This window comes from Cnephaeus nilssonii, assembly GCF_951640355.1.
Source record: "Cnephaeus nilssonii genome assembly, chromosome: 3".
NCBI lineage: Eukaryota > Metazoa > Chordata > Mammalia > Chiroptera > Vespertilionidae > Cnephaeus > Cnephaeus nilssonii.
The window spans coordinates 49,309,778-49,334,028 of NC_137074.1; the positions used below are offsets into that span (position 1 = coordinate 49,309,778).

The window sequence follows — 24,251 nt, forward strand, 5'->3', positions numbered from 1 at the left end:
AAATGAAACTTACAATGCTGTGTTTATTTATGTTCATATGGAACTCTGAGTGGTACTACAGGAAGAAAATTCTAAGCAGACTTTATCTTATCTGACATCTCCAATCAGAATTTGTAAACAACTAATCAATATTTGAACAGGAAGAAAATATATCTTTCACATGCTTCATCACTTTTTCTACTCAGAAGATACTTATCATTAGTTAATGCATAAATGTAACCTGATTCATTCATTTCCTAAAACATTATTTCTTAAGTATAATCTTCATACTTCCTTCACTCCCACACAGAGAGAGAAACACACACACACTCACACACACACACACACACACACACACACACACACACGTAGGATTTGGTGTTCTTTCTCTTTAATTACTGAGATATTAGTAGTAAAATGGGAAGGCTGGAGAGGAATAAATGACTATCATTCATTACATCAGCAGAAAATTTGTTGAAATAGTCTCACCTCTTCGGTACTCCCCAAAGCACGGTACACAAAATGACTTTAGGGGACATCCAAATGAAACCTTAAGAAATTATGGTTCTAGTAAAATTATTGTGTTAATATTAGAAAAAAACAGAATGGAAAATGTGCTTCTTTTGCAGATATAATTACTATGTGAAGGCTAAATTGATTTTTTCTTCATTTTTTTTATTGATTAAGGTTAAATGTGTTAATTTGAATCAAAATAATTTAGGGACCATGGTTATAGCAAAATTAGACAGGAGATACATGAATGTCTAGAGTTTGGGGGCTACTGTGTTAGTTAATATCTGCCTCTTACATATCAGTAGTTGTGGTGGGAAAAGTCTCCCTAACGATGTTTTCCTCTGAGTCCATTCCCAAAGACTACTTTACTTCATCTCAGAACTATAAAGATAAAAATTAGCCCTAGCTGGTTTGGCTCAGCAGAGTGTCGGCCTGTGGACTGAAAGGTCCTAAGTTCGATTCTGGTCAAGGGCATATGCCTGGATTGCAGGCTCAATCCCAAATATGGGGCATGCAGGAGGCAGCCAATCAATGATTCTCTCATCATTAATGTTTCTATCTCTCTCTCTCCCTCTCTGAAATCAATAAAAATGTATCCTATCTAATAAAAGAGTAATATGCAAATTGACCATCACTCCAATGCACAAGATGGCCACCCCCATGTAGTCAAAGATGGCTGCCCCCATGTGGACACAAGATGGCCACCACAAGATGGCCTGCAGGGGAGGGCAGTTGTGGGTGATCAGGCTGGCAGGGGAGGGCAGTTAGGGGTGACCGGGCTGGCAGAGGAGGGCAGTTGGAGGAGACCAGGCCAGCAGGGGAGGGCAGTTGTGGGGGAACAGGCCTGCAGGGGAGGACAGCTGAGGGGGACACAGCCTGCAGGGGAGGGCAGTTAGGGGTGACCCGGCTGCAGAGGAGGGCAGTTGGGAGAGACCAGACCAGCAGGGGAGGGAAGTTGTGGGGGACCAGGCCTGCAGGGGAGGGCAGTTGGGGGAGACCAGGCCAGCAGGGGAGGGCAGTTGTGGGGGACCAGGCCTGCAGGGGAGGACAATTGAGGGGGACCCAGGCCTGCAGGGGAGTACAGTTGGGGGGGAACAAGGCCTGCAGGGGAGGGCAGTTGGGAGGGACCAGGCCTGCAAGGGAGGAGAGTTGGGGGGGGGGGACCCAGGCCTGCAGGGGAGGGCAGTTGGGGGGGGGCAGGCCAGCAGGGGAGGGCAGTTGGGGGGAACCAGGCTTTCAGGGGAGGACAGTTGTGGGGGACCATGCCAGCAGGGGAGGGCAGTTGGGGGGGACCAGGCTTTCAGGGGAGGACAGTTAGGGGTGACCAAGGTTGGCAGGGGAGGGCAGTTAGGAGCAATCGGGATGGCAGGGGAGCAGTTAGGTGTCTATCAGGCTGGCATGGGAGTGGTTATGGGGTGTTCAGGCTGGCAGGCAGAAGCAGTTAGGGGTAATCAGGCAGGTAGGCAGGTGAGCAGTTGGGAGCCAGCAGTCCTGGATTGTGAGAGGGATGTCCCTGATTGGAGAGGGTGCAGGCTGGGCTGAGGGACATACCCCCCTACCCCCCATGCAAGAATTTTGTGCACCGGGCCTCTAGTTTTTAAAAAAGATTAAAAGTAATACTGTAATATTAATTCTGGAAAAATATATAGATAATCATCTCAACATGTGATGAAGAGAATTGAAAATGTAAGTGACAAATGGAAAGTGTGGAGAGCTATGCATGCCTCAGGCAATGGATGGCAGGAATCCTGGTTCCCCGTCTCAGTTCTGAGACTGTGCCTTTCAGCAAATTTCCTCCCTGAACCTCAGCTTCTTCATCTATAAAAGGCCTAAATTGTCTCCAAGGTTCCTTCCAGCAACATCAATCTATGAGTCAAAGTATAAAACATTAACTCTCCATTAGGAGCACAGTTAGCTGTTAAATATGTCAATTACACTTATTGTTAACTAGGTGGACCATAAATTAAATTGTTGCTTCTTCCACTCAATTTACGTACTTCTTCAGAGCTATGCGTTCAAATAAAGCTATGCTTTATTATTTTACAGTTAAGGAGGACCTTGAAGGAGGATCTGAGGAAGCCTGAGAGGGTGACAATTTTTTCTGTCATTTAGATTCAGAAGAGATCAAGTTACACACCAATGACACTGTTCTGACCTCTGGATCACAACAAAATGACAATATTTACCCAGGAGTTTATCTGAGGACTTGAGAATTCAAATGATAAGTATTGTATTCCTTGGCAACTTCTAAACTAAACTCAAAATCTTTCCTACTGCTTAGCACAACCAACCATTCCTTGCATCTGTCTTCCTCTCTGTCCTCCCCCACCTTCCATTAAAACTCAGAAAATGAACTAACTCTTCCTCACATACTCTTAGATTTGACACAAAGTGTTCAAGCTAGAAAAGACAACACAGCTTATCTATTTCTGCTTCATATCAGATGTTTACATCTTGCTGCAATAGCTCTACAGTCACATAGCATCTGCTTGTACAATAACAATAACTGGAGAGTCATTAGCATCCAAAACATTCATGTGTGGACTCTATAATTGCAGTCATTGTACTTCCTGTTCATCCCAGGGCTGCCTTTCAAACTCAATCTATCAAACCTACTTCTTCTTCCTTGAAATAACCAGAATATCATATATTCTACTGCAATCTTCTCTCTGCTAAATATCTTCTCTTCATGGTCTTTACGTAATCCTTATAAGTCATGACTTCAAATCCTACTAATATCCTGGTTGCCATCTCCTAGATGTACTGCTGTGTAATAATATCCCTTGGGAAACATTACACCCAAGAACAGATTCAATATTGTCCTTCCCACCTCCAAGCATCTTGTGAACAGCATGGAATGCAATGGTACAACCTACTGTATCATTCTCTTCCCTTTCTCATTTGTAGTTATTGCCCCTAATTTGTGGGACACAGATGGAAACACAGCTACAGTACAGAGAGCTATCAGTGAAGTTCTGAGACTTATCTCCATATGTGAAACCACTGTGGGAAGAATTTGGGGATCTAGGCTCTCATACAACTTCTACAGTCTCTTTAAGGATAATTCAAAAATTATTCTAATCCCTGAGGAACTTTAACAAACAATACTGTACAAAACTAGACACTTACTTATACATTTATGTGTGTGTGCATATGTAAATGTATATATAATGTAGATACATATACATTTTAATCAATTAGCCATTCTTGCATCACAAATGATAGTGGGGTGTGAAAAGTCATTTTTCTAAGATATTTATGTCATGTAATATGAAACTGTGTCTACTAAATTTAGTTTTCATAATTCATCTCAATAAATAGATATTTGTAAGTCATTACTAAATCACGAAATATTTTCTACTCATTTGATCTTCATATGACTAAGATGAAAGTAGGTAAAGATTAGTGTTCATTTTCATAGGAATACACAAAACTTACCAAAATTAACATAATCTGTAAATTATAGAGCTAAAACTAAACTCTGGGCCTTTTGATTCCAGATCTAGTCCCCCTTCACAGTATTATTCTCCCTAAATAATTAGGTATCTGAGCACCTCGTTTGGTTCTAAGACTCTATATACATATACATTAGGTATAAATCTTAACAGTCTCCTTTGCCCTAATTTCTTGAACATGTTTGAACTTGTCTTGGCAATCTCATGGCTAATTCTGTGTATTCTTACAAGCATAGAAAGCACAAGACCATCGCTTTTTCAATGGATAAATAATTTGCCTAAACTATTAATAGAAGTATTTCTAATCACAAGTAGTTATAGCCACACACTTCCATTAATACCCCCAGAGAAACCACATGGGTTCCGAAAACTATTAGCAGCCCTCACTCACCAATGCTAATAGCATTCTTAGGAGGAGAAATCCAAACGCAAGAAAAACTAAAGCTAAGAGAGTAAACATTTATAAAAAGTCAAATTTACAGCCCTATCTTCTGCCACCTCAAGTTAATGGACTCTTGCCACCATTGCCTAAAACAAACGTTCCTGAATATAGCTCTACCCTATAATCACTGGGGGAGCTTTTGAAAATATAAACATTTATGACCTTTCTAACACATATGAGGTCTAGCGTAAGACAAAGCAATCTGTTTTTTGTTTATTTGTTTGTTTTAAACAAGAGTCTGATCTGAGTATGATGGAGCTGGTCCAAGCCTAGAATTTGTTAGCCATGGGAAGCCATTTACTCTTCCAATATCCCCAATCTCTCCCCTGCCTGTAACAATAGCGTTCATATTTCTAGGTAATCGTTCTCATCAGCATATAAATATGCCATAAAATTTTTCATAAAAACAATGCTACCATGATCCCATGTTTCCTCATTTCTCCACACAACTTCACTGCAAAACTCATAGAAAGATTTTTCTATGCTGCTGCCTCCAATATCTCACCTTCTAGACTCTTCAGCCCATTCTAATCAGACTTTCACCACCCCCCCCCCTCAAACCCTCCACTGAAACTTCTCCACAAGGTTACGGATGACCTCCACATTTCCCAATGGAAAGATACAACTGCACTCTGCATATTACAGATCTCATCAGCATGTGACCCAGTTGTTCCTTCTTACTTTTGTCATACTTTCTGGCCACCTTCTTCACTTAACTCCTGTTATCACACTCTCCTGAATTTCCTCCACTTCTCAAACTACTCCTTCTGAGTCTCTTTGATAGGATTTAGCTACTGATGGCTAATTACAGGAGTATCTTAGGCTTAAATCTCTTCGATTCATATCAATACTAACTCCTTATGACTGAACATAGTTCTGGAGTTCTAAACACCATCTCTATGCTGATGAATCACACATTTTTATCTCCAGACCTGGCGTCCTCTAAATTCCAACCTTTTTTCTTTAATAATTCTTTATTGTTAAAATATTACATATGTCCCCTATTTCTCCCCATTGACCTCCTCCAGCCCATTCCCACCTCCCCGCCCCAGGCCTTCAGACCCTATAGTCTGAGACCATGGGTTATGCATATATGCATACAAGGTCTTTGGTTGATTACCTCCCACCCACCCTCCCCTGCCTTCCCTCTGAGATTCCACACTCTGTTACCTGCTTCCATGTCTCTGGATCCACTTCTTCATTCACCAGTGTATTTAAATTCCAACCTTTATCTTTCCATCCAATAGCTCCACTCTGCAGACACAAAAGTGTCTATAGATCCCACGAATTACACCCTAATCCTATCTAATAATAGACAAATATGCAAATTGACCATACCTCCGACACACCCACAAGCCACGCCCACCATCCAATCAGAGCGAGTATGCAAATTAACCCAAACCAAGATGGCTACAGCCACAGAGAGCAAGGTTTCCTAGGTAACAGAGGAAGCCAAGCTTTCTGCCTGCCCTGGCCAGGCCTAAGCCTCCACTCAAGCTACAAAGTTTCAATTATAGAAGGTACACAAATTCAAACAAATGGTGGCAGAATGGAGCTTGAGAGAGCAGGCCAGGGTTGCCGCCGGCAACAGGGGAAGCAAAGCTTTCTGCACACCCTGGCCGGGCCCACCCGCTTAAGGCAACAAAGTTTCAATTATAGAAGGAAAATAAATTCCAGATACCAGGGCCTCTGCTTGCGTTTCCAGGGGGCATGGCCAGCCTGCAAACCACCACAGGCCCCTCGCTCAGGCCACCCCACACCCCAAGGGAACCCCCACCTGATCTGGGACGCCCCTCAGGGCAAACCAGCTGGCCCCCACCCCTGTACCAGGCCTCTATCCTATCTAATAAAAGAGTACTATGCAAATTGATCATCACTGCAACACACAATATAGCTGCCCCCATGTGGTCAAAGATCCTGCCCCCATGTGGACACAAGATGGCCACCACAAGATGGCCAGCAGGAGAGGGCAGTTGGGAGGCACCCGGCCTGCAAGGGAGGGCAGTTGAGAAGGACCAGGCCTGCAAGGGAGGGCAGTTGGAGGTGATCAACCCTGCAGGAGAGGGCAGTTAGGGGTAACCAGGCCGGCAGAGGAAGGAAGTTGGGGGCAAACAGGCTGGGCTGAGGGACAACCCCCCTCCGTGCACGAATTTCGTGCACCGGGCCTCTAGTATAGTACATATTTGTTCACCATTGACTGAGAACTAGAGTAATCCAAGCCCTCAATATTAGAAGTTAGTATGGATATTGTATTCCACCCTGTGTAATACTGCAGTTATTAGTCATCAATGAAAGAATTTAGAGTAAGCTTAAATAAACAAAAACGCACTAACCTCTATCATGATGTCCCATTTCACAATGTGGACTGAAAAGGTTCTATATTATTGATAGGAACAGCATTCTTAATCATAGCAACGTAGACCAGAAAAATTTGTATGTAACAGGATGTGATAGCTATTGAAATATATAATTTATATTCTAAAAAAGAAATACATTTCATGTTGCTCAAATTTACTTTTGCCACTACCTCCCTCTTCGAAATACAATAAAAAATAGAGCTTTATTTTATCTCCCAACAAAACATAATAATAGCAATAAGCAAGTTATGCATCAAACATAGTAATTTCAATAAATAAGTTATATCTGTATTGTGCTTTTTAGACATTGCTGCTTTGCACTTCTATTTCATTTAGACTTCAAACAATGCTTGGATGAAGGTAAGAATGATCATAACCACTTTATAGATGAGAATTTTGAGGCTCACAGAGGTTAAGAAAGTTGCCTAAGGTTATACACTGAGTGAATGAAAGAACCAGATTCCAACCTATGCCTTTAGAGTACAAATCCCAATTATACTGAGTTAAAATCCTGGATTCAAAGATCCAGCCACTTTATACAGACATGGGGTTTTGGAAAAGCTACCTCAAGCCTGCTGAGTCTCAGTATCTTCATCTGCCAAATAAAAGTATGTATTCCATTCCTACAATTGCTGCTAGCATCCAAATATGATTCAATATCTGAATCACTTATGCTCTATGTGTAATATGATAATTGGTCCTCCCTCTTGAGAAGATTACAACACAGGTTTCATGTTTGCTCCTTAATATATATGTTGTGATAATGACAACAAGACTCATTAGAATCGCTGAAATTTGGTCATGCTCAAAAGTTTCATGAGGCAGAGAGATTAGTCAGAACAAAGCCTTAGCTCAGTTTTAATGTCTGCCTTAGAAATGCACTCCATCTTTTTGAGAAAGCTGGCTATTCTCAGCTGTAAGGAACCTGCTAAGGAGGGTCAGGTGGCTTGGAAAATAGAGCTGCCACAGATAGGAAGTCAATGGACAATCTCAGCTCTAACTATCCTTTCATTTATTTTCCTCTTAAACCTCCCCAGAGATTTGCTTCAGTCTTAAGAGTTTAGTCTAGTTCCAGCTCAACCAAGAATCACTCCCTCTCAATTCAAAAGGTGAGATGACGAAGTGCACCTATTTATAATTCCTGAGAGAAGAGAAAGGAAGGTGTAACATACAATCAAAGGAAAATGGATTGGACTTCAAACAGTTCGCAGTTGTCCCTGTGGCCCTACTGATAAAATAATACCAACCCCCAAACAGGGAATTCTTCAGCAGACACTGCAAATTCCTTTGACTCCAGTCCACTGGGCAACAGTCTCAGTCAAAAGACGATTGTTTCGTGTTGACTCACTACCTTGTCAGCTCAGGGTACTTCTCTTTCTGCTCCATTCAAAGCCAAGTTACCTCTGACAGGAATCCAACCTTGTACACAACCTAATCTAACCTTGGTTAGTATTATGCTGGACGTGAAAAAATCAGGGAGTATTAGCATAGTAAGGCCACTCTCCTACTATGAGTCAGTACACGTTCCTGAATGAACATACAGATAATAAGTACTTACATTGCACTTAGTGTCAGTCAGTATTCTAAGAGCTTCACATATATTAACTCGGTTTACTCCTCACCACAATCTCCATAAGGCAGGTGCTATTGTTATTACCATTTTACAAGTGAGAAAATTGAGGCCTTGAGGGGTTAAGGAACTTGTTCAAGATCACATACTGTTAAGTCTCAAAGTCAAGTCGAACCCAGGCAACCTGGCACCACAGTCCATGTTCTCAGCCACTACAGTAGACTGCCTCATACCAGGTACATGTTTCTGGGCTTCAAAATTTTGTATTAACAAGGGTGAATTTCAAAAACATGAACTTGAGTGAAAAAATAAGATGCAGATAGATACACACAGTTCAAGACCATTTGTATACATTTTAGAAACACCCAAACGATATTATATATGACATTCATTAAGAAAATGAACTCATGGACCATAGTGACACCTGTCAACATCAGTATAGTTGTTACACCTGAGGAGGAAGGACTCTGGAATGCAGCTGGGACAGTTCCAAGTGATTTTAGTTTCTTAAGTTGAACTTTATTTTAAAAATATCTGAAACACATATGGAATAAAGTTATTTTGTTCATTCTGAGTCTTAAGTATATTAGTGTTTGTTATATTAATATCTGGTCATTTCTCCACATTTTCCTTAAAAATAAACTGTATATATATATATATATATATATATATATATATATATATATATAAATAGTCTTCTATCCCTTATAGAGCCATCCAGATTCCAATGCCATGAACACCCATTTACAGCTAAGATAATGAAATCTATAATATTGCATTTTGTAAAACAATACCATAATAATCACCCATCCAGGGCTAGTTAGCCTAATGATAACACCAACTAAAATATCCAGCTGAGTGTGATGAAAACAAGTTAACAACCAATTGACTGAACTAGAACTTGAACTGAGCACCTGCAATCACGGCAGCCACAGTAATTATCAGAGAAGGTAATACCCTGAAAACAAAAACACTGAGGAGAATGTATTGCTACTCCAAACATAACAGTCCGTTCTAGAATAATGACAATGCTGACCACGAATGACACACTATAAACACCATTAATATCTTCAGTGGGACTTTTTGTGCTCACATATTACCTCCCTTATCAAATAATGAGTTCTTTTAAAACCGAGTTCATGCAGACCCCGTTGCTTGGCACATGGTGTGTCTCAGTAAATGCTAGTAGAATAAGTATATAAATGAAGTGATATTCTATAATGTCTCTGCTTTTCCAAACTAAAAAAAAATGCAACTCTTCAAGCAATAGGATAGCCAATGAGGCTGAATCTTACCATCATTTAACTAAATAGGCACCCCTTTTTTTTGGAGGGTGAGGTAGTAATTTTGCTCATAGGCTAGAAATTAGAATTTCCCCTTGTCAAAGAATCTCTTTTGTTTTCAGAGAACTACCCTGTAGAGCCTTTCTAATCATACAAAAATAAGTTAATTTCCTATTCTCTGTTACTGTTTAAAACAAACAAACAAACAAACAAACAACAACAAAGAAACCCCAACCATTAACACAGATGCTTCCATCTGAGGTGTTAAGTATTTGGGTTAGTAATTTAAATTGGATATATTTTGAGCAAAACCAAGTTCATGCAGATTTTAAACATTTCCCCCACATTTAGGCAGCCCCATTTGAAAATTTGTGTTTATTCTTAGAGGACCTATGCCATTTGTTCCAGGAGTTTGTGAGAAAAGATCATGCTAAGAACAGCATGTCAGAATAAATGCCCTTTGCAATCTACTTTGACTGAGAGATGGTGAAAAGGTACAATACTAATTGGCTATACACTTAGTATTCCTCATCTGGTATTATTCAAAATGAAATAACCCCAACATTTAGAAATGTACCGATAGATACCATGATTGCTTTTTCTGGACCAAGAGTGGCCAGACCATATCTTGTGCTAAGAGTGATTGTTTCTCCTAAGCAATATGGATGCTCCATTCTATGTCATCCTGCAATAAGAAAAGCAATGAACCTCATTGTCTCTCTGGAACTGGGAGAAATGGTGCCTAATTGCTGGGGGAAGAGAATTTCCGTTGTGCAGAGATAGGCTAGGGATTGAAGAGAGATGTCCAAAGACAGATATTACCTATCACTGCTCCTAGGAAGAATCTATGTACTCTAGGAGCAGTTATAGATAACATCAGTCTGTGGATTTCCATTCTCCACAGGGTTGTGTACCTCTGCTTCCTGAAGACCCACCATCTGGTTTCCTGTAAGGGTAAAAGAGGAAGGAGGCAAAACCCTTGCATTTCAGTTGCTCAGAGTAAAGAAAATTGGCAGTGATGTCAAATGAACACCTGGAGAGACCTGTGGAATGTGTAAACATTCTTCAGTGTTTCCTAGAAATTATTTGGTAGGGGAAATACTGCAAAGGAATAGAAAATCAGCAATCTACTGAATGATCCTGCCTGAAGGACTTGAAATAATAAGTAAATTTATTTATTGTTCTGATGAGATGAAGAATTTTTCTGTTACACTGATTCTTGAACATTAAAATTTAACATGACTTTTGGTTGCCTCTTGTCTTGATCTTCTAAACCAGTGGTTCTCAACCTTTTTAATGCTTCAACCCTTTAATACAGTTCCTCATGTTGTGGTGACCCCCAACCATAAAATTATTTTCGTTGCTACTTCATAACTGTAATTTTGCTACTGTTATGAATCGTAATGTAAATATCTGTGTTTTCCGACTGTTCTAAACAATCTACCAACACAGGAGAAAGTTGAAACTCGAGCATCCTGGACTATCCTATTTAATAAAAGAGAAACATGCAAATTGACCATACCTCCGCTACACCTACAAGCCACGCCCACCAGTCAATCAGGAGCAAGTATGCAAATTAACCCAACCAAGATGGTGGTTAATTTGCATATCCAGGCACAGAGCAAAGACTGAAGACAGCGTAGAAGGAAGCCAAGCGCTGCAGAAGGGAGCAAAGCTGTGGAGAAGCAAGCGGGGCAGCAGGAAAGCAGGTAGGGCTGTGGAGAGGGAGGGAAGCAGGCAGGGCTTCGGAGAAGGGAGGGAAGCAGGCGGGGCAGGAAGCAGACAGTGCGGGAAGCAGGTGGGGCTGCAGAGAAGGGAGGGAAGCAGGTGGGGTGGCAGAGAAGGCTGCAGGAAGCCCTATTCTTGCAGGAATCTTCCTGCAGCGGGCCTCTAGTTAAAAATAAAAGTAGCCCTGGCCAGTAGCTCAGTTGATTAGAGCTTAGTCCAATACACCAAAAGATGGCAGGTTTGATTCCTGGTCAGGGCACCTAGGTTGTAGATTCGATATCCAGCCAGGGCGCTTACAGGAGGCAGCAGATAGCTGTTTCTTTCTCCTCTCTCTCCCTCCCTCCTCTCTCTAGAAATCAAGAGAAACATGTCCTTGGGTGAGGATTTTTTTAAATTAGTGTTACTATGCTTAATTCCAAAAACTCAGTTATCAAAAATCACTTAGAGTATCACCCAAATTACCTGTTATAGTCAACTTGTGCCCCCATACCACTTTATATTTGTGTTGATCAATGATATAAAATACACAATTTTTCTTAACACTGTGGTGATACAAGGTAATAAACAGGATTTTTCAGAAATGAAATTGGCTAGATACAGACTCCTCTTACTTCTTACTAGAAGGAAGCTTGTCTTAATAAGGAGAAGCTAAACATACAGATCAAAAATTTTAAATATATCCTAAGATTGAGTATGGTGCACATTTTTCCCCTTAAGTTGAGAGAAAGAATAAAATAGGATAAATCATACACTAACAGCATGCCTTTAATATTTTATGACACCAGGAGGGATGAAAGGCAAGAAAAAGAAGAGCAGAAAACACCAAGTATTGACCACATGCTCTGATTTCATAGGCTAAGAACCTCACAGACAGAAATGCATTTAATCTTCAGAACAACCCTAACAATAAGCACTATCATTAAGTCCCATTTTGCATATGAAACACAAGACCAAGAGCCAGGAAAGACAGTCACAAAGAGCCAGGAAAATATTACATGGTTGTTAGAGGTGTAAGTTACTAAAGAACATTTCAACATGCTTAAAAACAGTTATGCCTCTGAAAATTACATTCTGTAGGAGTAACTTTTCACTCCCACTTTCTACGCTTACTTCTTGGTCCACAGTGGACTTCTTGGTCCACTCCCTTCCAAAGAAAAGGAAAAAATTTCTCTGATTGGTGAGATCATGAAGCAAAATGGGGCACATGAAGCTTAGTCTGTTGTGAATTCGTTTTCTCTCTCTCTCAATATGGAAATAGATACTCATATTGAAATTTCTAGAAAATATTTTTGTAAAATGACATATGTGTTAGTATTTTATAAAATACAAATGGTCCACAATTTTCTACCCAATTACAACTAAAGTCAATATGTCCAAAAATTAGAAACAGCACAAAAAAAGCACAAAGCTAGAAAGGGAAAGCCTCCTTCCTCACTGCCCCAGATGCATCGCTCTCCAACCACCCACTATGAACAGTTTCTTGTAATTCCTTCTGGAATAAAATATTTTCCAAATATTTCAATATGAGTATATATTTCCATGTTTAAATTATTTACATTCATAGGGAAGAGACAAACAAAACATATACTTTTCAAGTGATAACATTTATTTAAAATTTTCACCCACAAAAAAACAGAAGGGATTACACTGGAGTTATGGTTTTATAGTGATTTTCTTATTCTACAATCCTACAGCAATTTTATATTTTCAAAGGTTCCTCCTGTGAGCAGAAAACTGTAATAATCTGATATATATCAGCAGTTTATTATTATAAAATGAGCATTTTTTCATGAACATTCAAATGTAGATATTTGTAAAGTAAAAATCAAGCCTTCCCTCCTTCTCTAAAGGTAACTGTCCCCCCCCCACACACACACACACACATGCATATAGACATTTTAGATAGAGATAATGTAAATGTAAAATTCTGAGGAGAAAAGGCATAAATGTACATAGAAATATAAACCTTCACCTGGATAAGCCTTAGTTTCCTAATCTGTCCTTTCCTATATAATAAAAGCGTAGTATGCAAATTGTCCCCTCAAACGGGAGTTCGTCCAAGAGTTCGACCATGGGGAGAAGCTGGCCAGGGGAAAGGAGGGAAGCCCCGGCCAGCAGCCAGCAACCACTAGAGACCCTACCAGTGCACGAATTTCATGCACTGGGCCTCTAGTGTAACTATAAAGAGGAATGCTATCTTGCCTGTCTCATGGTGAAGAAGGCAAAAGGCCAAAAAAAAAAAAAAAGGTGATTGATAGCCTCCATTTTTTATATGTGGCAGTTTTAGAAAATGCAACTCCAACTCTTCATTCTATTTCTCACCATTTTCAGATCATCCCCTGAACACAGGCCCATCAACAGGCTGGTACAGAGAATTACTGCCTAGAATTCCTGGTCTCAATTAATCTTATCCTCCAAGTAGCTGGTACATCCACGGTCTCTGGCCAGTGCTTACTTATGGAGTGCTAAAATAAGTTAGAGGGAGTAGGTTATCACTATCATTTTGATATCAGCTTCATGAAGTCTAACTATGCTATCTACATACAAGTTCTTCAATGCCAAGGTCAGACACTGAGCCAACATGGCGATCCCCTGCTTCTCAAGTTCCTCCCAGTGAAGCCGATAATTAGTGCTGTAGAGAATGATACAGCCAGCAACAACCCCTCTCCCCTCAAAAAAAGGAGATTGATTTTGTGCCACTAAGTTTTATTTAAAGACCATGCAATCGAATCCCAGCTGGCTTCATTGAAGCAACAACGTGGGCAATCAGTGACACCAACTGCAATGCTATCATTTCTATAAACAGTAATGAGTGGAGGGGGTAGGAAGGTACTAGAAGCTTATGTATAAACAAGAAAGATCATTTCAGCAAGAGAGATTGTCTTGGCAGACTCACAGTGTCCTTCTAATTGGCACCCTACGAAATGCAAAGGGCCTGAAACATTTAATAGCATTAAAAGAAATGCTTTCAAACACAGGGAGATTAACATAGCATTGTGCAATGAAAACAACATGTCACAAAGGTAGCAATTTCATACACTAAGTTGTACAGAGGAACATTTCATTGTTTTAAGATATTTCATGGAAATTGAGGGAACAGATGTATAAGTACTCCCTGGCTGTCCCTTTCAAATAGTGATACCAAAGAATAGAACTTGCGCCTTTCTTAGAAGCTGATGAATCATATCTGGCTGTTGCATGAATGAACTTGTGTTGAAGTAAGTGCAGAGAAAAGGTATAACATAAATAACTAGGCAGGAGACCTGATATGAATAAGGCTGGGTAGGCTTGAATTGAGTTGTAGGGAACTTACCTTTGTAAAAAAAAAAATCATACTGGCATCTTATTTTAATTCAAATACATTCTTCCAGTAAAATATTAAAAGAATTTTACTATTCTTTGCATTAGAGCCTCTTTCTTACTTACCTCAGCCTACCTTTTTGAACTCCCAAATGCTTTCAAACACTGGGAGATTAACATAAATCCTAGGCAGAATTAATTTTTCCTTCCTTGAGGTGATTCTTACAGTAGGAAATTGGCCCAGGGAAGAGGTTGTTAAACTTGAGACAAACTGAGGTTCCCAAGTATTTCTCTTTGGGCATGTATCGTATCTTGCCTAGTATTACACTTCTTCCATGTACATATATATTTCGCTGCTGGTCTCCAGCACCTAACATAGAACTTAGCATGCAATCCCTCCTCAAGAAGTGTTTGCTGAGCCCCGTTGGCGTGGCTCAGTGGTTGAGCATCTACCTATGAACCAGGAGGTCATGGTTCAATTCCCCGTCAGGGCACATGCCAGGGTTGCAGGTTTGATCCCCTGTGGGGGGCAAGCAGGAGACAGTCTATCGATGATTCTCTCTCATCATTGATGTTTCAATCTCTCTCTCCCTTTCCCTTCCTCTCTGAAATCAATATATATATTAAAAAGTGTTATCTGGATTGAAAAAATGGCAATCCCTGAACCAGAAACATGTTTCTTTAACTTTCTATATTCAGATGGAAAAGGGCAGAAGGAAAGAAGGGGTGCCAACTGTGGAGGGCTAGTTGGCATGACACAAATATCTTATGTTTCAGAAAAAGTCTGACCTCCCTCCTCTCTTTTGCTGTACTTAACCCAGTGCCAGGCAAATTGATTGCTGGTCTATGACTCAGATGAGAGCATTCAGCCCATGGTTCTTAGTTTATAAGCTCAGAGAAGCAAAACTATAGTAGTGACCAGAGCTGTCACATTGTCACTGCTTTTCCAGCAATGTAGTGAATTCTTCTTTTCCAGAATAAGCTGGGGGCATCAAAAGGCAATTTCCACATTTCAGAATAAGTGGTCATGAGCAACTGAGTCTTTAAAGGCCTTGCAATTAAAGTAAAAATTTGAAACACTAATCTCAGAAACATCAGTGGAGCTTCATTATATCTTTGGGAAAAAGATAAATATCATTTAAGAAACAATGTACCCACTAGGCTCAGGAAACACACTAACTACAAGGGTGATGGATGACAAAGCCTCATACTTTGGTAAGCTAAATTAATTATCCTAAGGTTATGAAAGAAAACCAATACATCTATTTGTTATATACCAAAGATGATATCATAGAGAAATTAGAGTATGTGATTGTAAAGACCTTTAAACATCGCCCAATAATCTTTCATTAAATTTTATTATTTTAAACTCTCTGGCCTGACTATGTCAATCGGGGTAGGTCAGATGATGATTGAACTAAGAAAATCTAAGTTACTTAAAAAAGAAGTATTCACTTCTCATTTGTGCTAAATGCTCATCATGGTTCACATAGTGGGGCTCTGTTTATTACTGACCCTCAGCAACACAGGCTGATGGAGCAACCATTCCCTGGAACATCATCAGAAGGAAAGAGCCTGAGGTGAATCGTGCTCTAGCTCTATGAAAGCTTCCACATGGAAGTGAGACCTGTCACTTCTGCTCACATGACACGGGCTAATACTGCAAGTCAGATGACCGCATCCTAATATGCCCAAGAAAACAATCCAAAATACTGGGTGCAAAGTGGTAATGACTATTACATTTGCATACAGTAGGCACTTAGCAAATGGCTTGTTTAAAGTACCTTAAGGCAAGTGAACTAACAAGAAGCACTAAGTTCTAGAGCTTTTTGACATTAATTAACATTGAAAAGCTCATGTAAAACAACAAAAAAATCCCTTTGGAAATGAAAGCCATAGAAAAATTACAGATATGTGGTATATTACATAACTCATATCATTGTAGCCATTGGAGCATCATTGAAATAGTGAAAAATTTTAAGCTCAGGACATAAAAACAGCTCAAAAAATGATTCTACAACAAAGATAATTGCCATGAATAAATCATTTATCCTTTAATCAAGCTTTCCAAGATTGGATAATTGAAGGCAGTTACACACTAAAGTGACCCATATTTCAAAATTAAAACAGTGTGAGCACCTGAGTACATGGCTTCAGGAGGTGGATTTTTGTCATTTATTTCTTTATTTGGTGGGTTTCTGAAGATTGAATTTGAATTTAAAATATCTTCAATTTATAAATATATTATTGTCATTTGTCTCAATTTTGGAGGGCACCTGTTCCCTACATCTTCAAAGAAAGAGATTAAACGACTATGTGAATCCTTAGGAGTAAAGGCAGTGTGGTGCTGAAAACAACAGTATAATTGTATCTTTTTAGAGAATCCCTTCCTGGGAAATAAGCATAAAACAATAACCACTTTACAAACAAACATTCTTTCTTAGATCACTTCCTTGTCCTTTAGAGTAGTCAGAGCCTATATCCCTTAGCTATACAACCAGCTGATGCAACCTGTAAGTGGGCAGTTTTAATTTAGATGCCAGTACTATACTTGAAGGTACAGTTGTAACTGGGTTTGAGTTATGTGTTTTCAGCGGGTTGATAAATTACTTTTGCCCGGAGTGTTTCAATCCCACACCAAGGCCATTTAATGTAACTGTATAGTTCAGTCTCTAGACATCTGATAATTTTCCAAGCTACCAGGTTGAGTAGCCCCTAACTGACTGAATATCATAGAATAATTATGACTGTACACAGAAGGAGGAGAGCCTGTTGGCTGATTCTTTGAAATAGCTTAAGGTGGTAAGATGAGCACAGTGCTCCCCATGTCCAGTTGTGTGCACTTGTACACACACTCACACGCACATTACTATTGTAGGGACCTACTATCAAAAGCACTGCCCTCCTCTAGTATTAGGTGGAGACCTAACACAGCTTTCTCAGGAGCCTGGCTGTTAGGACAGAAACCCCTCTTTTACACGTTAGTGATGCACAGAAGTGATGAGAAACACCCTCCTTTGATACTTTTGCTTTCCTCCGAACTAGATATTGAGAGGAATGCAGGCAGTAAGCTATTGTTTTAATCCCTACTCTTCTGTTAGCTTATGTTCTTTGCAAAGGACCCTATGTATAGAGAAAAATGAAGCTGCTTTACTCTCCCTTTGAACTAAAAACAGTATTTTATCAGGTTAATAGAAGTGCCATATACTATGAGTAGAAGTGTGTAGAATTTTAAACTTATCTGTCTTTTAATGGATAGGCTCCCCCTGCAAAAAAAAAAAAATCATTGGGGAGGGGGGGCAGGAAGAGATTAACCAGAGAACTTGTATGCATATATGCATAACCCATAGACAGAAAATAGGGCAGTGAAGGCCTGGCAGCAGGGGGTGGAGGGGGAGGAGCAGGGTGAAGGGAGTCAATGGGGAAAAAAAGGGACATCTGTAACACTTTCAACAACAAAGGTAAATTTAAAAAATACAAAAATAAAAAAAAGAAGAATCATAAGACACTAAGAAATAGCCTTAAACAATACACTTAACCTTGTCTAAGATTGTCGTCTTTGATAGCTCATGCTAGCTCCATTCTACTAACGTACAAAACATTTCTAAACTAATATAAGAAGATAAATTAGACAAAATATTAATAATTGAAAATGCAGAGAAAAGACAAGAGAAATGAAATATTTTAATTACACTAAGAAGCTCAAATGTTAGTAATAATTATTTTTATTCTAACTCTATATTTATTTAATAATGGCTAAATAAAATATTGAAATGTTTACAATTCAAAAAATTCAGCAATCCATTAATAGAATCTCTTTGCCATAGCTGGTTTAGCTCAGTGGATAGAGCATTGGCCCATGGACTGAAGGGTCCTGGGTTCGATTCTGGTCCCAAGGGCTCATACCTGGTACCTTGGTTGCAGGCTTGATCCCTGGCCTACTCTGGCGGCTTGCTGGAAGCAACCAATTGATGTGTCTCTCTCACATCAATGTTTCTCTCTCTCTGTCCCCCCCAACCCCCCACCCCGCTCCTTCCACTCTCTCGAAAAACCAATGGAAAAATATCCTTGGGTGAGGATTAACACACACAAAAATAGACTCTTAGTCTCTTATAAAAATGATGTCACTGTTCTCCAGTGCTTCTCACTTTCCTCAACTCTAAAGTAATGGGGAAGAAATAGCTGGCATAAAAATTTCTACTCCATGCTGACACAGTTCAAAATACTAGTATTATTGTATGGCTCTTTAGGAAAGTTTAAAAAATTGAAATAGTGAATTCCAGCTCTATTCTCATAAACTGCTCCATGGAAATCTAGCTGATATCTTTACCTCAATTTGCATGCGCACACTGGGCATGAGGCAAAATTGCTGTAATGTCATACTAATTGCATAAGTCACATGAAAGAATTTTAAAATGGAACACAATAATATCTGAAATATACAGGAACCATGTATACGATAAGCTCAAAGTTCTCAGAACAATGTCTGACATATTGTGAAAGCTCAATAAAGCTTTAGCAGTTATTAATTCATTCAATTTTTACAACAACCTATGAGGTATGTACCATTACCTTAGTAATTTATGCTCTGAATGAGGAAGAGCAGGAACATATAAAAGTTACATAAGATCATAAACTAAGAAAAGCCACAATTTAAGCAAAGGCAATGTAGTTCCCAGAAACAATCTATAATCTACATATTACCTCTGTCTGTGGAAAGGGCGTAAATGAGTCTTTATCTTCACTACTGTAACTACACCATTTTATTTTTTAAATATATGTTATTGATTTTTTTTACAGAGAGGAAGGGAGAGGGATAGAAAGCCAGAAACATTGATGAGAGAGAAACATTGATCAGCTGCCTTCTGCACACTCCCTACTGGGGATGTGCCCACAACCAAGGTATATGCCCTTGACTGGAATCGAACCTGGGACCCTTGAGTCTGCAGGCCAACTCTCTATCCACTGAGCCAAACCGGTTAGGGTGACTACACCATTTTAAAAGAATTCCCCTGGAGTGATAGTACCCCAATATAACTAATTAGTCCACTAAGTAAAAATGCATCCTATCTAATAAAGAGGGAATATGAAAACTGACCATCATGCCGTCACAAAGATGGTGGCACCCATTCCCCTCAGCTCCGCAGGAGCCCCCCCCCCAGTCCTTTCACAAAAAATGGGTTGCCTCAAAAGTTGGTTAAGCTTCTTAGGACAAAAAGCATTCAAAATCTTTGAAAAAGGAATTCCAATATTTATAAAAGTTTGGACTAGACAATTCAAGGTTATTTCCACTACAACCTTCTATGATTTGTGATATTAACATTCTGAATTCACATAGTACCAGCTGTATTGTATTTAAGCAGATATTATTTAAAGGAATGACCATTATTATTAAAACAACTCATAAAACCACACTGTTTGTATGTCAAGGACATTCTGTGTGATTTTCCCAATGGCTGGAGTTAATGCCCCTAAACCAGCAGTCGGACATTCCCCAAGGGGTCTCAGATTGGAGAGGGTGCAGGCCGGGCTGAGTGACACCACCCCCCATGCATGAATTTCGTGCACCGGGCCTCTAGTGTGTAAATAAAGTGCAATAATTTCCATAGGATCACATGTTAAATCTAAGATTAAATAAGATAGAAACCAGGCTAGAGCTATTATTATTTCCACATTTTTTTCATATAATAATACTAAATTCAAAACTCTTAGTGACTTTTGTGATTGTTGACACTATTACAGATGTCCCCCATCCTCACCCTCACCCTAACACCCCCCCCACACACACACACACACACTTTACCCACCAGGACTCAGCCCTTGCCCCGCACCCTGCCTCTGGCCATCATCACACTGTAGTCAGTGTTTATTGGCTATGCATATATGTTCTTCGGCCTATCTTTTCAACTTCCTTCATCCAGTCCCCCACCATCTCCCTCCCCGCTGACCTCTGTCAGTCTGTTCCATATATCCATGCCTCTGGTTCTATTTTGTTGATCAGTTTATTTTGTTCATTAGATTCCGCATATAAGTGAGATCATAGGATATTGGTGTTTCTTATTTCACCTAGCATAAGAAACACCAGATCCAGCCATGCTGTTGCAAAAGACTGCTTTATAACTAGGTCTTCTGTATTAGTCTCATGATCTTGCAACAACCTATGGTGCCAAATGATATGTTATCAATTTTGTTTGGATCTGTTACTATTTGGGAAACTGACTTTACAGGTAAATTGAATATGTTACCTGTTTTTAAATGAGGATATACCCTTTCTAAAAGAGGTAACATATTCAATTTACTTGTAAAGTCAGTTTCTGAAATAGTAACAGATCCAAACAGAAATGATAACATATGTGATTGGGCAGCCTATGTAGGAAACACATTAAGTTACAATCCATTCACATTTCATTTAATGTAGAAAAGGAAAATTGAAATAATATTAAAATACATCTCTATTGGACTCCTGAAATATGTATTTTCAAAACATAAAACTTCAACATCAATCATGCTAGTTTAGAATGTAGTGGCTTAAAATCACTTATAAACATAGGTGCAAAAATGTTTACATAATTTTCTGAATTGAATAAAAGTAGAAACATGAGATCTCATGGCTGATTTCATTTCACAAGTGTATATTCTCAGATCTCACATATAGTTTAATTATCTAATTAGTTCTTTTAAAATGGTTTTATTTTGTATTTAGAGTGATAAGTACCAGAAAATCAAAATTTTATAAAGGATGAATGAAACCTATATATATACTAATCTTTCCAAATACAGTCTTCATAGCTCTAGAACAGAGTGAAAATATGTAACCAAATGAGTCAGATTCACCAGAATAATATATGAAGTTTTAAACATGACACCTATTATAATATTGTTACATTTTTTAACATTAAAGCTTTTTGCAATTCATGGACCCCAAAAACTTTGGTTTAAAAGAGACACTTGGCCCTACCTGGTGGCTCAGTGGATAAAGCATCAGCCTTCGGATCTAAGGGTCCCAGGTTCGATTCCCGTCAAGGGCATATGCCTGGTTGCAGGCTTGATCCCCAGTATGGGGCATGCAGGAGGGAGCCAATCAATGATTCTCTCTCATCATTGATGTTTCTCTCTCTCCCTCTCCCTTCCTCTCTGAATCAATAAAAATATATTTTTTTAAAAAGAGAGACACTTGTTTAGACAGAGGAAAGGGATGTACCTTTCCTCTGCCCTCACGCCCACTGCCCCTCCCCCATTTTGTAAGAGAAAATCCAAGACACAAACAGTGGATTAGTACTTGCAAAATTACTAGACATAATCATTTTAAAGGGAATTTACACCCTAAAAGAAAGAGATGGACAATGGAAAATGTTGTGAAACAGCGCACCATTTCCAAGGCTTTCGCACAAAAAGAATTTCACGTATTTGGTTTTAGTTTGATGGTTTTTATTTATTTTTCTCAATATTGCTGGTCATTTAAAGGGCCTGCTTTTCTTTCTTTCCCTCCCTGTGCCTTCCCTGGGGGACCTGGTCGGTTAAGCCGCAAACTAACTGGAACTCTTCCGTTTCCGCAAGGAGCACAGAACCTGCTTGATCTCCAGGCCTAAACGCACTCCCCGAAGATGGCCAGAAGTCTACTTTTCAGACAAAGCAAGGGAAAGAAAAGATACCTGCCTCGCCAGCCACCTGTTTAAAAGTCCCCTCTCCCGCCCAACGCACCAGCAACTTCTCGGAGGAGACACAGAGCAACTCCCGGCCGCACGCCGCCCTCGCAAGTCACAAGGCGAGAGCCGCGAGGCAGTGCGAAACCAGGTCACCTAACGCACCCCTCAAAGAGAGACCCGAGGTTCCAGTGCGGGCGCTGGGTGACAGCGAGAGCGTTCTATAAAGCGCTGATGACTTCAGGGCTTAAACAAAAAGACAACTCTCGGCGGGGCCATCATCTGGTCCCAGCAAGGAAACGCCTTCCCTCCACCACCACCCACCCCGCGGAACAGAGGAGGGGAAGGGAGAGAGGCCAGGAGGAGGGAGGGGGAGCTTGAGGGCCGAGGAGAGAACACGGTCTCACCGCTGAGGCTGTTGCTGGTCCTGAGGCTCCTTCCACAGAGACACTGCAGCATATGCACTCCTTTCCTCAAAGAAAGCTCAAGAATCTTCATGGAGAAGCGCGTGTGTGGGGTTCGGCCACTCCCCGCCCACCTCCGCTAATCGTCCAACCGAAAGGCGGCTGGTCCTGGAGCGCCGGCTCCCGAGTCCATGGTGCGCGCGTCCCGGGTGGAGAGCAGCTCGCAGCGCGACCGGGCAGGACCCGGGCGCAGGGCAGGAGCGCGCGGGCGCGGTGGCCAGGCGGGCCCGGGGGGAGGAAGTGCGGCGGGCGGGGGCAGCCCCCCGGGGAGCCACGGGCGCGGCCACACCCCGGTGGGATCGCACCTGACCCTGGGACTTCTCCAGGAGGCGGCTGGTCTGCGGGCAGGAAGGTGACGGGGTCGGTGCCCTTCCCAGGTGCCGGCACCCCGGGGGGACGAGGGCGGGGTCCCCTCGAGGCGCCTGCCCTTCTGTCCTGGTGGCTCCGGACACCCCTTCTGCTCCTGATCTCAGCGTGGGGCGGTGAACCCTGGGCCCCCCGCGGGCTGCGCGCGTGCGGAGGGCGACTCGGCGTGAGAATCCGGCGGAAGGGATGCGCTGGCAGGAAGGGCTGGACCCTGGAGCCTGCAAAGCGTCAGAAGCGACTCCAGGGACCTGGGGGGTGGGGATGGGGAGGAGGGGGTGTGGAATAAAGGAAACTCTTGGGTGCGGGCGAGGAGAGCGAAGGAGTGTCTGGGTGTGGGCGGAGCCCTGATGTGGGAGTCTGGACACCTGCATTTTCGGATGGGGGCTCTGTGACCTTGGGTAAGTCACTCTCCCCCTGTGTAAATCAGGGCGGGGAGAGGGTGTGGGATAGACAATTGTTAGCTTCGTGCCTTCCAGTCTCCAGGAAAAGCTTAGCACAGGTGCAGTGGGAAGGCAGGTGCGGGGTGGGGGAGTTGGGGGGGGGGGGCGGGGGAGGCCAGAAGGAAAGGCAGAGGGAGAGGCAGTTGAGGAAGGAAATCAGAAAGCAACACTACACTTAGGCGCACTATTCTGATCAGCTCTGACTGAACCACCTGGCCCAAGATGACCAGGGAGCTTCCTTGTAGGTTTAAAAGCCTTGATGATTTTTTTCCACCAGAAACCTCTTTGGCTTTACTTATTTATTGGTTGGTTAGCTGGTTCATTTGTTTGCTCCCAGAGGAGGCCATCAAAGCCCTTTTGGAAGACTTACAAGTGAAGCCTACAAATAAAGCAGGCGATTGGATGGGACTCCACCTTACCTGGATTCTCAGGGCAAGGGGGGCCAGAGGGGACACAGCATTATAGCAGGTGATTAAGAGTACAGATGCCAGAGACAAATAGTCTAAATTCAAATACTTACTAGGTATGTGACCTTGAACACATTTTTTAACCTCTCTGTGCCTCAAGTTCCACACCTCTAAAAGAAAGTTAATAGTATCTACTTTATACACCCTTTGTTGAGGGTTAAGCAAACACTTGATGTAAAATAAGTGCTATAATAGTGTTAACAATGATTACTTAGCTCCCCACCTGTAGGGTTTTCAATCACTT

At 41.1% G+C, this 24,251-nt stretch overlaps 1 protein-coding gene across 2 annotated transcripts in view; it reads right to left on the reverse strand.

Annotated features, from left to right (window-relative positions):
- Window positions 1-24,251, reverse strand: part of FGF12 (fibroblast growth factor 12) — a gene marked incomplete at its 5' end in the record, with an annotated part of 401,111 nt that overhangs the window by 346,905 nt on the left and 29,955 nt on the right. Inside the window, one exon of one of the 2 annotated variants that reach the window (XM_079767430.1) lies at window positions 22,678-23,296. The exons of the other annotated variant lie outside the window; for it this stretch is intronic. Coding sequence (XP_079623556.1) covers window positions 22,678-22,768 — 91 coding nt within the window. Of the gene's footprint in view, window positions 1-22,677; window positions 23,297-24,251 lie in introns of those variants that run through there. 2 annotated transcript variants of the gene reach the window in all.